Source organism: Pelmatolapia mariae, linkage group LG10_11 (assembly GCF_036321145.2).
Source record: "Pelmatolapia mariae isolate MD_Pm_ZW linkage group LG10_11, Pm_UMD_F_2, whole genome shotgun sequence".
Classification (NCBI taxonomy): domain Eukaryota; kingdom Metazoa; phylum Chordata; class Actinopteri; order Cichliformes; family Cichlidae; genus Pelmatolapia; species Pelmatolapia mariae.
Window position 1 is genome coordinate 44,549,408 of NC_086236.1, and position 14,038 is coordinate 44,563,445.

The 14,038-nt window shown below is 39.8% G+C and overlaps 1 protein-coding gene across 2 annotated transcripts in view; it reads left to right on the top strand.

Moving 5' to 3' along the window:
- Positions 1–14,038, top strand: part of col14a1a (collagen, type XIV, alpha 1a) — a 161,518-nt gene that overhangs the window by 120,690 nt on the left and 26,790 nt on the right. For both annotated transcript variants that reach the window (XR_010095193.2, XM_063488414.2), the window contains exons 36-39: positions 540–626; positions 5,236–5,289; positions 8,203–8,298; positions 8,740–8,793. Coding sequence is in view for 1 of the 2 variants with exons in the window: in XM_063488414.2 (XP_063344484.1) it covers positions 540–626; positions 5,236–5,289; positions 8,203–8,298; positions 8,740–8,793 (291 nt within the window). In the remaining variant the exon portion in view is untranslated. The remainder of the gene's footprint in view (positions 1–539; positions 627–5,235; positions 5,290–8,202; positions 8,299–8,739; positions 8,794–14,038) is intronic.

The following is a 14,038-nucleotide window of genomic DNA, read 5'->3' on the forward strand; positions in this document are numbered from 1 at the left end:
TCTGTTTCATTCAAAAGTACAAATTACTCAATGAAACAAGTAGGCATGCAAAAAGTATTGATTACTCAGTCGCATTGAAGTATATTTTTGAAAATAACTTTATTTAAATGCACTTTGTAAGGACATTGTTTGCATTTACAGTTTGTAAATAATTATGCAGTTGTGTAGCAATAATAAAGAAGAGAGTTTATGCTGCATTTAAACTGAAAATACATTGTTTTTGACTTTCTTAAGAGGAAAGATATGTTTTTCTGTTAGAAAAAGATGTAATTTTAGCTGGTTTGTCCAAAGAACTCCAAAGTATGATATGAGTTATTAAATTATTTGTTGAATATGAAAAATATTAGTTTTACTGGGCTGTAAATTTAACACGGATCCAAACACCTAAGACAAACTGGCCAACGATAGCATGTTTTACAAGCGTTATCTGTTTTTTTTCCGGCAAAGTCTAAGCCTGTTTATGTGTGTTTTTAGTGCAGCTCAAGCCTGACCTGAATATTGACCAAAGACTGCACACATTCTGTGAACTGTTTTTTCAGAGAGTTGAAGAGCAGTGCCCTCCCATGCCTCATGCCTGTACCTGCTCTCAGGACAGTAAAGGACCTCCAGGACCATCTGGGCCACCTGTAAGAAGATATTTACACACCTTTATTCTTTAATGTAGTTACTTAAACACTCATACTCTGCCTTTTATGAACAAATCAATCTGATGTGGAAATCCTTTAAGTGTTTCCTCTGCTCTCTACGCTTTTTAACCTTTCTCTGTGTGTTGTGAGAAACTCAATTGAACTCTTTCTTTAGATCAGTTATTCATTCGCTTCATCTAGTCTCTCAAGACTCTCACATACTAGAAAATTCTACAGAAGTAAAGAAAAAGTGTTTGGATGGTCATTAGTGGACACTGCTCGTAATGTCAAAGTCAGTCCAACATTTTCAATGTGAACATACTTTGACTGAATTAATTTTAGTTACGGTCAGTGCTTTTCTCAAGACCAGTCTTAAAGTTATTGTCAATTTTACTCCACATAGGACTTCTATTCAGCAAGATGTTAATTTTGGGACTGAGACCTTAAATTTACCAGGGAAAGGTTAATTGCGGTCAGAGATTGAGTGTATAGTAGGACTCATAGATTTCTGTACAATCATACTTTTGCAATCAAAGGTGTTACCTCCTGCTTCACAGTTCAGATACAGAAGCTTCGTCTAACTATAGTTTATGACAAAATCACAAAGACCAGAGAAAGACTTCTAAATATGTAATATATCACAGTGTGAATAAACTCCAGATTGAACAGGGTGAATATATCCAGCAACACAAAAGGACATGATATCAAAGGGTAGATAAAAGTGCTTTTAGAGTCTACCCTGTGTTTTGTGACATATACACAATAACAAGTCTTTTTTCTTTTCATCAATTAATGCCTGAAGACACTTTTCCATTTCTTAGAGGCATTTTCACTGGGGTGGCTGAATGTTACAAAGAGTTGGGGTGTACATGCCGAACAGTTGTATTCCTCTCACGCAATCGCAGATTGTACCAGAAAGAGGTCGGGGGATGAGAGCGACTAAATGAGCTCATTTGCAGCCCGAGACTTTTTGTCTAAATTCTTCTTTTTCTCTCTTCACCACTTTCATTTGCGCTATCGCTCCTTAAGTTCTCTCTCTTTGTCTTTGTCGGCACCTTTGGGTAGCGGGGGAGGAGAGGGGTGTAGATCCACACTGGTATAGTTTGAGAAAGTAATTATTGGCCGACTCCATTTATCACAGCCAAGTAAAATTCCCCGCTATGTTTTTTTCCTTGTCCAACGAGCCAGATCTGCTTTCTCATGGGTAGGGTTATATCCACAGGTCACAGCCCTCTCCCTCTGGATTTGTTAAACCTCCAGTTCTATAACAGAGGAAAGCTCTATGTTGTATAAAATATTCACATTTTATGGGGAAACTACCAAAGAATTGAAATTTCTCATGTAATATTTAGGATTACATATTGTTCTCTGTGTTTCTTTCATGTTTTCTATATACAGTCTCTGTTGCTTCTTCTGTTTTCCAGAGATTAATATAGCATAGAAAATACCTTAGCTTCTCACTTTTCATTGTTTTTCTCTGTCCTTTTCTCTGTTTTATTTATTTTACCTCCTCCTCCTGCTTGGGGCTCTTTCTCTTGTTTTATTGTCGTTTTATGCCTCTCTGTAACTGTTTCTGTCGCTCTGTCTGTGTCTGTTACTCTCGCCCACATTGAATGGGCTTCTTAAATCACATTTTAACTGCAGGATATGGGAATAGATGAATGGTGTGATGGCGAAATCATAGCTGCTTTTGTGCTAAAACTGCACACTGTAGTCACTGGGATTTAGAGAAAGGATGAAAAATTATCATCCCCTTGTTAAAAACAATATAACGGTTGGTTCACGTGTACTGTGAAAACAGATTTACTCTTCTGTTGTTGCGCTGCTAACACTTTGTTCTCTCAAAAAAAAAAGGGGGGGGGGGATTAAGCTCAATCAAATAAAGCTGTAAAATAAACGTGTATCAGGTAGATGGATACCTGATACAGTGTCTAATACTACAGTCACATTGGGGGAAACAGTAGTTGAAGACTACGGTTCAACTAAAATTAATGCAACTGTGTGAAATGAACTTGCAATCTAGTTGCATTTGAAATGGTTGCTTCAAAGATGGGGAACAGGTCTGCAATCGCTCACACTCGGTTGCTTCTTACTAAAGCAAGCGAGTACCAAGACTTTGGTACAAAGATGGCAATAAAAAGGTGGTAAGATGGCGTTTGTCAGCCATCGGTTTGCGATTAAATGGGATCAAGTTGGTAGTTCCGTTTAGTCTAAATTGGTGAACATCGTAAATCTGTTGCCATCTACATACACATACATTTACATTAAACATATTATTAACACGGCAACTACTTACATTCAGAGTCCAGCCACAGCCTCTTAGACTTGAAATAGAAGTTCCGAAATTCCTCCACAAATAGTGACGTAGTTGCTGCAGGATGTTAATTTCATTGCATTTCATTAAAGATGTATGCTGTGCATTCCACCCTGTAAAAAGAACAGTTCCTTAAAAACCTAAAATTACTGTGACATTTATCCTCAACGATGAGTGGATGTAAACTTCTGACCACAACTGTACTGGGGCTATAACCAGAATACAGGCATCTTCTCTTGCAATTAGACATCTTGCAGAGATGTTGCATATCCTTGCAGACTTACTTAGATTGATTTCAAGTGAGTCTGTAGATTGTATCAGTCTGTGTTCATAAATTAGATGCTAATTATTTGCAAGACTTTGCTAATCTGTCTGAGAGTGACTGTAATCAATCCGAGTTGGACCACAGTCATTAGAAACAGGTTGCCTACCATCAAGTAACCATTGCAATCAGCTAGCGATTAAAAGTTGTCACCTAGAAGTTGAATATTTTGCACACTGGCATAATTGTAGAAAAATATTATATGGGTAATTTCAGTAATGTCATGAAAAAAAAACAAGGAGTCAAATAAGATACTGTAATAGCAGAAAGAAAGCTTTTGTAATAACCAGAAAATGCACTTTTGTCTGCTGTATTTTTCCAGTGTGCAGACTACGGACGTAATCACTCACAACAATGCTGAGCCTTTCTTCCTCAGAGTAATTTTTATGTTTGCATTCACTGCCAGATGTACATCTTTTCCTGCCTCACACAGCAGCAGACCTCTTCACTTTTCAGCATTTCAAATACTATTGATTGGCTGAGCTGAACTGCAATCTGTGCCGTCTGATTTGGCACAGACTCAACTCAACGCTGAACATCAGTCAACAATCAATCTAAAACTAAGGAAAGCAAGACATGCTCAACCTGCCATGTCTGTTTGTTCAAAATGAATAGTGCCCATGCTGTTTGAGATCCAAGCATTATTTAAAAAATGTAAATTTCCCTTCGGCATAAAATTGCTAAGTTGAACAATAATTGCTCCGTTTTTTCCACATTCATTAAAGTCTCGTGGAAAAATCCAAATATAATTACATGTGCTGTTACTGTTGGAAGCTCATTTCAGTTTCTCTGCAGGTTTTTCCGTGCCTCCAGCAAGTGCTCTGATTGTTTAGAAGAATCCATTAAAACAACAGAGATACATTTTTGAACTGATGAACAGGCCCAGTCATTTTAAATACTACTTTTCCCCTGATGTGATTTTACAAAGAGACAGTCGTCATAGGCCCATTTCACCATCGATTGAAAGTATTTCAAAATATTTCTAGGGGTCATTGGTCATTGTCATCATTCCTGTCGTACATGACAGAATGAATATGCCAATTCAAAGCTTCATGTTGAGATATTGGCTGTCATATGTAGGTTTTTTTGTTAATGGAGTTGTGGCCCAGCAACAAACCTTTGGCTGTCTAACAACAAGTATTCCTCCACATCGAAAACTAAAAACACACTGGAAAAAACCCTTTTGATTTGGTTTAGTTGGTCTGCTGTTACATTCGCCTTCATTAAACGTTGATTTTGGTTTTGTTAACTAATTGAGCCTGTAAATTCTGTCACTTTATGTTTAGGTAAATAATCCAAGACCAGCACAGATATAAGGAATCCCTGCAGAGAGCACTGACTACATCTAAAAGAGGCAATATATCCTACATCTACCAATTAAAGCAAACTGATTGATGTTGACTTCCAATTGATAGAAATTATCAAAAAGAAAATGACACCAGTGTTATCTGCTAAGAAAAAAAGTAAAGTATGGCTCACCTCTTGCTTTTACCACATCTGTATGTCTCTTCTCATATTCCTCCCACCCTTGTCCCCTCTGGTTAAATACTTCAGGAACTACCTAGTTGCCCCCAGCTTCCCAAGGCAGACCAAGTTAAGCAAACACAGGAAGAGGATATATCCCAAATGGGCCAATGATTAGCAGATGTGTGTTGCCTGTCCCTGGATAAACCTCGAGTATAGAAGGGTCAGCCCGAGGTTTATGGCTTTAGATTCTCGCTGTTAGTCACAGATGCAGCGTAATAAAGTGTAGAGCTCACAGGGGCAGTTTACAGCATTATGATCAGCGCTGGCTTCTGTCCATGATCCTCACAATCCATTCATATGAAAGACACGTGGCGTTCTACGTTTAGCATATTTTTAAACATAAACCCCAGTTTCCATGTTTTAGTGGAAGTCTTGATACATTTACAGTCTTACAACCCATGTTTTTTTTTCTGTTATTACCATGTTGTCTCTGGTGTTTGTTTCAGGGTGGTCCAGGCACACGAGGAGCCAGAGGAGACAGAGGCGAGCCAGGAGTGACGGTTTGTAAAATGCTCTTAAATTCTGGGACACTCTATTGTTCTGCTAAAGTCTTGAACATTTACTGTATTTCACACGGTTAAGGCATGAAAAATGTTCCACAGTGGGAAAGCAGAATCGCCGCATGAGTTAAAAATAATGTTGAGACTGGATTTTGCCAGACGAAATTTTGGTGTGTGCTGTGGCAAGGAGCAGGTGGGAAATGGCTGCGAGTACGGCTGCCAGCATAAATGGGCATAATTTCCGTGATTTTTACAGAGGGATAAATTGAGCCTTGAACTTTGAAATATGTTTCTTGGATGACATCTGACCCCTTTAGTAGAGCCTCATGATTTCACCTGTCACAGTTCAGTCAGACTGAAGTCTGCATGAACGAAATGAAGGTGGATCAGTTTGCAAAAGCCAGTGAGTTTGTCTCTCACAGTGTAATAAATTTAAATGGATGCCCGGATCATTTGTTTATTTTTGTGTGGTATTCTGCACGTGCTGGTCCACACCAGTGGGTCCAAGAACAAAGCAACCATCGCCTTCTGTTTAATGACACATTCAGTGATGAAAGTGTAAAATATCTGACTTTGAAAGAGTTTCAACAGCATTCAGGTTACATACCTGTGGTTTAAAGGAAGCTTATATTTGCAAGGGTATATCTCACTTGTCTAGTTTACCTCCACTCGCAGCCATCCTGACTGACTGTCATTTTTGCATCTGCTCCGGTTTTGGTATGGTCGTCTGTTCCAAACTGTTACTAAACATCCAGCTGCAGCAGTCGCTACAGATCCTGATCCTCTGACCACCACCAGTAGGCAAACAGGGGTTAGTATCTTGCCCAAGGATATTTGGCATGCAGCCAGGAGGCAGCCTGGGATCGAACCACCGACCTTCTGATTAGTGGCTGACCTGCTCTACCACCTGAGCTACAGCCACCCCCACTACTGTCAGTCAGGAAAATAAGGATGTATATCGCAACCATATGTCCCACTTTTTTACCTCAGCAACAGCACGTCAAGTGCGACACATGAAGTGTCCCACAAAAAAAACCCCAAACAACATATAGTCAGTAATGACTGTATGTGATGTGTTTCATGGGTGTAATGGACTACCTAGTGCAAGTAGTCCATTGTGTTAGCTATGAAGAGAGATGTGGCTTTCTGTACTGCAGGCACAGGCACACACACACAGTAGAGGATATTAATATACAGTGCTGTGCAAAGGTCTCGATTCACCCCTTATTTCTTCAGATTTTGCTTCCAAGGAGCCAGACTGAAGTGCTATTTTTTCACAACACATTCTCACTCCCAAAGCATAACATTTTACGCTAGGTGACAAATTGTCAATATGTTACACTTCCGGGCACCCAACACATCCCTAGATTACGAGATCGGAAAAAATGAAGAAACATGAGAACCATTTGGAATGAATCCACACATGTACGTTCATTTTACTTAAATCACTTTGGAAAACACTATCTAACGTCATTAAAGTTTAGACTTAGAGACTTAGAGAGCTGTTAAGTGCTGGTTAAGGTTAGCGATAAGGTTAGGGCTGGAATACATGGCTGGAACATGTATTACAACGGGAGCATCATTCTACTGGATTTCATCCATAACCCGGCACGTAGCATACGCAGACGGTCACCTTTCGCGTTCCTTAGGAACGCCGCGGGACTTGACAAATCAGAATTATATTAGGCCTCGGGAGTGAGAGCGGGCTATTTTTTCAGAGGAATTTTTACAAACTCTAGTTTTGCCTTCTATACTGTATTTACATGTATGTTTGCACGTGTTTCAATAACTTATTGCACTTTTTCCCTGTTTTTCTGGCAAAATATAAAGAAATGATTGGTGATTCAAGTCTTTAACACAGTACCATATTCCTGCCCGATCACTCTAACAGCAGCATTCGTACATCTGTGTCATCAGTATGCTCCTGCCTGAACTCATCTTTATTCAATGCTACTAATTCATTTTAGTGAATTACATATTACAGGATAACAGTGGATAAAATGCAAAATAATTTCTTCTGTTTGGAAAATAAACTTTAAAGTGATTTACTTTGGTGCCATGTTTTTATGAGAATAATATTAAGTTAAATATGAGATAAAAAACAGCATTTCTCTCTGTTTGTTTTCATTTCTTCTCCACTCATGTATATCTGATCCATGCTTTCTTTTGATCATGTGCATGGATAAGGCAGCCATGACCCAACTACCTCTAAGGCTGAACTTTAAAATAATAAATACAGCTGGAGCAACGATTACTTTGGCTACTGCTGCCGCTCAGCCAACAAGCCACAAATACTGCGAATCAGTCGTGGTTTGTAGGAATTTCTCTTTTCTGTCTCCTGTTTGTGAACTCGGTTTGTAATCCATACACACCAATGAAATGAACTGCAAAGACCTGACTTCAGATGGATGGCAACCATCTAAACTGGATGGACATCATGCTGAATTGGCACAAAAAATCTCTTAAACATTCTTTGGAGATTAAATTGATCAAAAACGTGTAGAACAATCTGAACAGACGCAGCGATCGTGTCCGTTTTTATATTTAGTAAAGCTATAAAGCTCTCACGCTCTTTTAGCCTTGTTTATGAAAATGAGCCTCTGAGCCCAACTCAGGCCAGTTCCTTTATCTCTCCAACAGAGAGTCTCACATCAGGAGACGCTACAGACGGTTAAATTGATGTAAAAGGCTGTCATGCCTTTAAATGACATTTTTTATTGCTGACTATGCAGTCGTGTTCTGCACTCTTAAATTTTGCCATTCCAGATTCTGGCGAGTGAGGAGGTCACAAAAACATTTTTATCCTCAGGGGGTCAGACTAAAGAACCACAGGGTTTATCTTTCTCACCAATCTGTGTTACTATATGTAACTTAAAGTTGCTACTTTGGTTCCACGTGGTGTTGTTTTCACAGGGACCTCAAGGGCCCGTAGGAGAAGTTGGCCCTTCTGGACTCCCAGGGCAACCTGGTCCTCAAGGACCCAGTGGACTCTCCATTCAGGGGCCTCCGGTAAGACTTTACTGGCGTAAAGGTGGATTTTTCCACAATTGCTTTAGCGTTGAAACTCGCACAACTTCCTGTAATAACAAAAATAAAACTTTGGGATCAAGTAACATATCAAGTTTTGTCATTCCCAAGCAGCACTTTCACTGAATTATGATAACCGGTCACTGGACGTGTGCTTTTTGCAGTTTGTTCCCATCTTTCTTCAGCAAGTTCAGAAATGTGTGCAATTATGACTGCACTTGATATTAAGCTGTCTACCACCTGCCATTGTGAACTGACAAATGTTGACATATGCCTCAAATAGACTTCCAGACATTTCTCGGATCTTGTCCAAAGAAATGGCCCGGCATCTTATTAAGATAACTGATGTTGGCTTTTCCAGTCCGTGGCTATCACGAGGCCCATGAGTCCAGCCCAGCCGCAGTGACATTGTTTGTTTTACAGGGAGCTCCTGGGGAGAAAGGAGAGAGAGGAGAGATCGGCCCTTCCGGACCAATGGTAAGAACATTTCCCAAAAATGGTCGCTGTTGTAAAACATAGCAGTAAAGTGTGTTTTGTGGCACGCTGATCTGATTCCCTACATTACAAAGTACAACACGGAGAGGGAATTACTGTCCACCCTGCCTGAAACACAATGTTTTCCTCCTGTGTTTCTGTCTTACTTATAGGAGCTAAGTACTATTAAGTATACCCAGCTGTGTGTGTGTGTGTGTGTGTGTGTGTGTGTGTGTGTGTGTGTGTGTGTGTGCGTGTGCGTGCAGAATTGAAATGAATCCTACATCCAATAAAAGGTGCCCTGGACCTGTACGCTCACAGAAATGAGACGTGTTACTCTATAAAAGCATATTTCTGTGTTTTCATTTGATTTTTTTAAAATTATTTTTCTTGTTTCCTTGATACTTTCGGCCAATCTTACTAAGGCTGACATGGACTTTCTGTCTAAATTCTTTAGTTCTGAGTCAGTGTGTTATTTCTGATGAACTTTAGCAGATAACTTAGTTAGGGATAAATAAAATGTTTTACAAAAATTATTAAATCACCAGTAAATATCTAATGTGATAGATAAAATGCACTGGACTGAAAAAAATCAAAAATGACTTGCCTGTGTAGCCAATATTGGTGACATGTTTGCCAGGCCAGTGCTGACAGGGCAAATTATTGGTTTGTTTAGAACTACTGTGGCTTCATTTGATCAGTTGTAGACACAGTTGTTGTGTTGCTCCTGATCATTTCATAATTACACTATGTAAATGAGTGGGAGAGAAGGGAGGTGGAGAGAAGTGTGATTAACTCTGATTAACTTGTTACAGTGGCCCTCTTCAGGGAGGTGGACACATTATAGCAGCTCTTGAAGGTGATGTTTTGAAACCAAGATAAATGTCCAAGTGTGAAGATCTCAGCAACGTTTACTCAGACTCAGCTCTAATTGTCATTGAACTATTTGACATGATACAAATGAAACAGTGCTTTACAGTAAGCCTCAGTATATGCAGCATTCTACTGAACAATAGGTAAAACAGCTGAAATAAATAGAATAAATACTAAAATAAATGTAAACCTAAATACTCAAATAGCTAAAATATAAATAACATATCTTATTAAATATACTATATGGGATAGTGTGTGGCAGGGAACAGCAGCAACTCAAGGAGGTCAGTGCACGGTCCAGGGTAACAGCAAGGGCTGAACTTGCTGCTCTTGTGGGTGTTTCCGGTTTAATACCTGCCAAATGTGGTCCAAAGGAAAAACATCCAGAGAATCGACAGGGTCATGGGCGCCCAGGACTGGCACTGTATGGGGTGCAGTCATGTTGAACCTAGTGTTGCACGAATTGTTAAATAAACCAAAATTCATCTGCAGATTATGTCAGAACATAGAGTGCATTCGAGATAACCGGTGACTTCTGTCCACTACAGTCCACCTTACAACTTGAGGAACAGAAGTCTACAGTGGAAGAGGTTAGCCCGGCCTGATGACATCATGTAGACGGCCGCATGGCTTTGCAATGTGAGGCTCTGGGCAATATTCTGCTGGGAAACTTTATCTGGATGTTACTTTTGCTTTTACCTAAACACATAACCCCCAGTTTCATGACAGAGGTACACCCTGACAGCTGTAGGGTGTCGACTTGGCCACCTTATTTCCCTGATCTCAGTCAGGCTGAGCATCTGTGGGATGGGCTGAAATAACATGTCAGATCCAAATTACAGGACTGGAAGGATCTGGTCTTAATGCTAGTGGTTGGTGGGTTTTAGTGTGTCTGTGGGTGTGTTTTAGCAGTCTACACATGCACATGGTCATGGAGCAGTCTAATGGAATCAGTGAGATGTGAATAATCATCACAGGCGTCTTCATTATTCTGCACTGAACCAATCCAAAGTAATACTGAATTAATTTAATGGTGTTCTACTGGGAGCCCTGGACATCAGCAAAGACACAGTCATTGTTTCAGTAGCTGTGTACCAGGAGACGCTTATTTTTCAAGGAAGAATATGTCACTTTTGTGCTTCTTTTAATGTATCTGTATTATAATACATCTGTATTTAATCAAATTCAGGTTAGGTCATTGTGGAAGGTCATAGGCCCAAACCACTACTATACAATGTCTCCATCACTTCAGAGGACATTACCTTTACTCTCCCCCCACCCCCCACCCCAAAAACCTCACCCTACTACAACCTTGGATCAAGTTTTCACCATAAAATTTAATGCTATGGTATAAAGACTTGGTATTTAGCCTCTAAAGGGAAATAAGTCTTAAGAATGTGACTATGTAAACAGATTTATGTCCCCAGCAAAGGTAATATACACGCACGACTCTTGAAAACAGAGCTAATCAGTCTAATTAAGTGAAAACAACTGTGAGGGTGAATAATGGGTGTGTAAGCTGAGCTGGAGTCTGACTCTCTGCTGTTTTGCAGCTAGACTGGTTAAATATTAAATGAATCACTTACCTGTAGGAGTCTACAGAGAGCAGAGAGTTTCATTATTGTAGAAGTGCTTCTTGACAGACCATTTTTCTACTTTTTTCAAGTTAGTTTTTCTGTTTTTAGCTGATAAATTTAAAAAAAACCTGGTGATGTGCATGCATTTGAGTGAACCTCGGAGGTTTGCTGAATTTATTTTGTTTGAAAGCGAAGAAAACGGAAGGCGTAAAAGTTCTTTCTCACTTCCTCACACTTGTTCGCACTGAGCTAAAGCAGCTCCTGACGCAGCACTATCCGCTCCATTCTGTGCAGGCCCGCCTGTTGTAGAAATGGTGGCTTTTATCAAACTTATGAACTGGAAAAAGAACACAGATAATGCTTTTAGGCTTCTGACTGGGAGACTGAGAAAATCCATTGACATTTGAAGTGGCCAAGAACTCTTTCAGGCGTGTAGTATTTATCTGGATACATCAGCTTTGGTTGAAGAAAAGAAAATGCGCTTCAACGCATTTGAGATGGAGTATTGATATAATTTATGAGCGTCATTTATTAGCACATGAACTAACATCTAGAGGCCTTCTGCCTTGTGTCTTTGCAAACCATATCTCCAGACGTTTACGGGGATAAGAACATTTCAGAGAATAATTTGATAAAACTTATCTTAAATTAATTACAACAGCTACACTCGAGTTGTACATGCAGAGCTGACAGTGCCAAGGTTTTGATTTTGAGAGATGGCTTCAGCACAGAGCAAAAAAAGGAGCAGTCTTATATTTTATTTATTTTTATTTTATTATTTTTTTTACATCGCTGAGCACAATTTGTTACAGTCACTGTTTCCATCTTCCCCCTGATCGTGTCACACTCGTACATCGATCTGCAGAGCACACAGGCTCCATGTTTGGACGGTCGTTTTCTGATGGTTTCCTTCAACAGTTGAATCAGCCAATTTTGTTCGGTACTGTAAGAATGATTAAATAATTAATAATTCTCAGTGGTCAAGTAAAGCCTGGGTAGTCAAGCTAATGGCACTCGACATCTTTGCACACAACAGGATATTTAACATAAGAACTCTTTTTAATTTTGCACTTATAATAAAGCTTGATTGGATGGGGGTGCTGGATCGTTCGGTAGTGTAACAGCATGGTGGAGATAAAGTGTGCAGCTGGAAAGCTGTTTGTTATCTTATCCTTCAGGATTTTTGTCACAGGCTGGGTCTCTGACTCTGAGTACATTTTGTATTTGTCTCATTTTAGATTTGTGATTAGTTCATGTGCCATTCCTATTTAGCTTTTAGTTGAGGTTAAAGGCAGTCATTATTTATTGTTTCCTTGGTTTCTGTGTTTGGGTTCTTGTATCGTTCATCACGTGTTAGGCCTGTTAAGCTTGTGTTGTCATGTCTAGTTTCAGTGTTTCCTGTTTTATTTTGAAGGAGTCGTGTGTTCTTGGTTCATTGTATTTAGTTTCACTTCCCCTGTCCTGTCATTAGGCTCATGTCAGTCAGCTGTTCCCCCATGTGTTCCCACTTCCCCGTATCACCTCCTGTGTATTTAAGTCCTCTGTTTTCAGTGTGTCATTGTCAGATCGTCTGTGTTGTTTCCAGGCCAAGAGTTCATGTCAAGTTTTCTCATGCCAGGTCCATGTTCCTGTTGTAGGTTTTTATTTAATTTAGTTCCCCCAGTTTAGTTTATTGTTAGTCTTGCCTTTTGCCTTTTGTTTGCAGTTATTTTGCCAGCCTCAATAAACGGCTCATTTTTGGTTATTCAAGTCACGTTTCACGTTTTGTTTCGTCTGCATTTGGGTCCACCTTTCACTCTACACACAGCCCTGCTGATTGTGACTATTTTAATTCACCTGCATTTCAATGCCCAACAAATTGCAAATTTTCATTTTCTGGAAGAATTTGAAACTTTTTTTCTATTTGCCTCCCCCAAAAAATGTTTGTTTCTATTAGTTGAATTTTCAGAAGGGAAACGTTAGCCACTCTCAGGAGGCGAGAACAACTAGTCTCCCAACGAGCTCACAGAGAGCTTCAGCACTCCTCGATGCGGCACTATCTAGCGCTCTCTGTGCCTGCATAGCCCTATTAATAAAAGCTGGCAGTGCTGCCCTGTGCTGCACTATGTTACTGAGTAATAATGTGTTTTGTCACAGGGAGGAATATGAATGGGTGTGTGTGTGGCTCAGTGGGGGAATAATGTAGCTTCCAGGGCCCTGTTGTAATATACGAGGGACCACAGAGAGTATCACAACTCTAAAGCATCAATTACCTCAGTCTCTCTCTCGCCCTCGCTCTGTTTCTTCCTGCAGTAAATACAATGTAACCTTGTCGTCAGCGTCCCCTCCACCTCTGTTTCAATTTGACAATGAAAAATGCAGCTGCATTGAAGAGCGGCGACTGTGTGTTTGTGTGCGTAGCCGTCTCTCTCATCTCTCGCTTTCATTTTGTTTATCGGCGTGCATGTGTGGGTTTGTTATCGACTAATAATTTTGGTTTTGTCTGAGAGAGGGATGCGGGTTGTTTTGGTATAGGCAATAATTTCAAATTGGTCTCATTCTTGATCTTCTGCGGATATATACGATTGCCCCACATGACCCCCTCATCTCAGTCAGTCCTTTATCTGCCGGACACCAAGGAAATTTACAGCTGTGCATTTCCGTGTGTGTGCAAATCCCGAGGCTAATGTACTGAATCAGAATCACTCGCACACTCCCATTATTAATTTCTTTGGCCTGCCTGTTCATTTTATTCTCAGGGTATTGTGAATTATGCAGCATTTATCAAGAAACAAAAGAATATTTTAATATTTTATGAT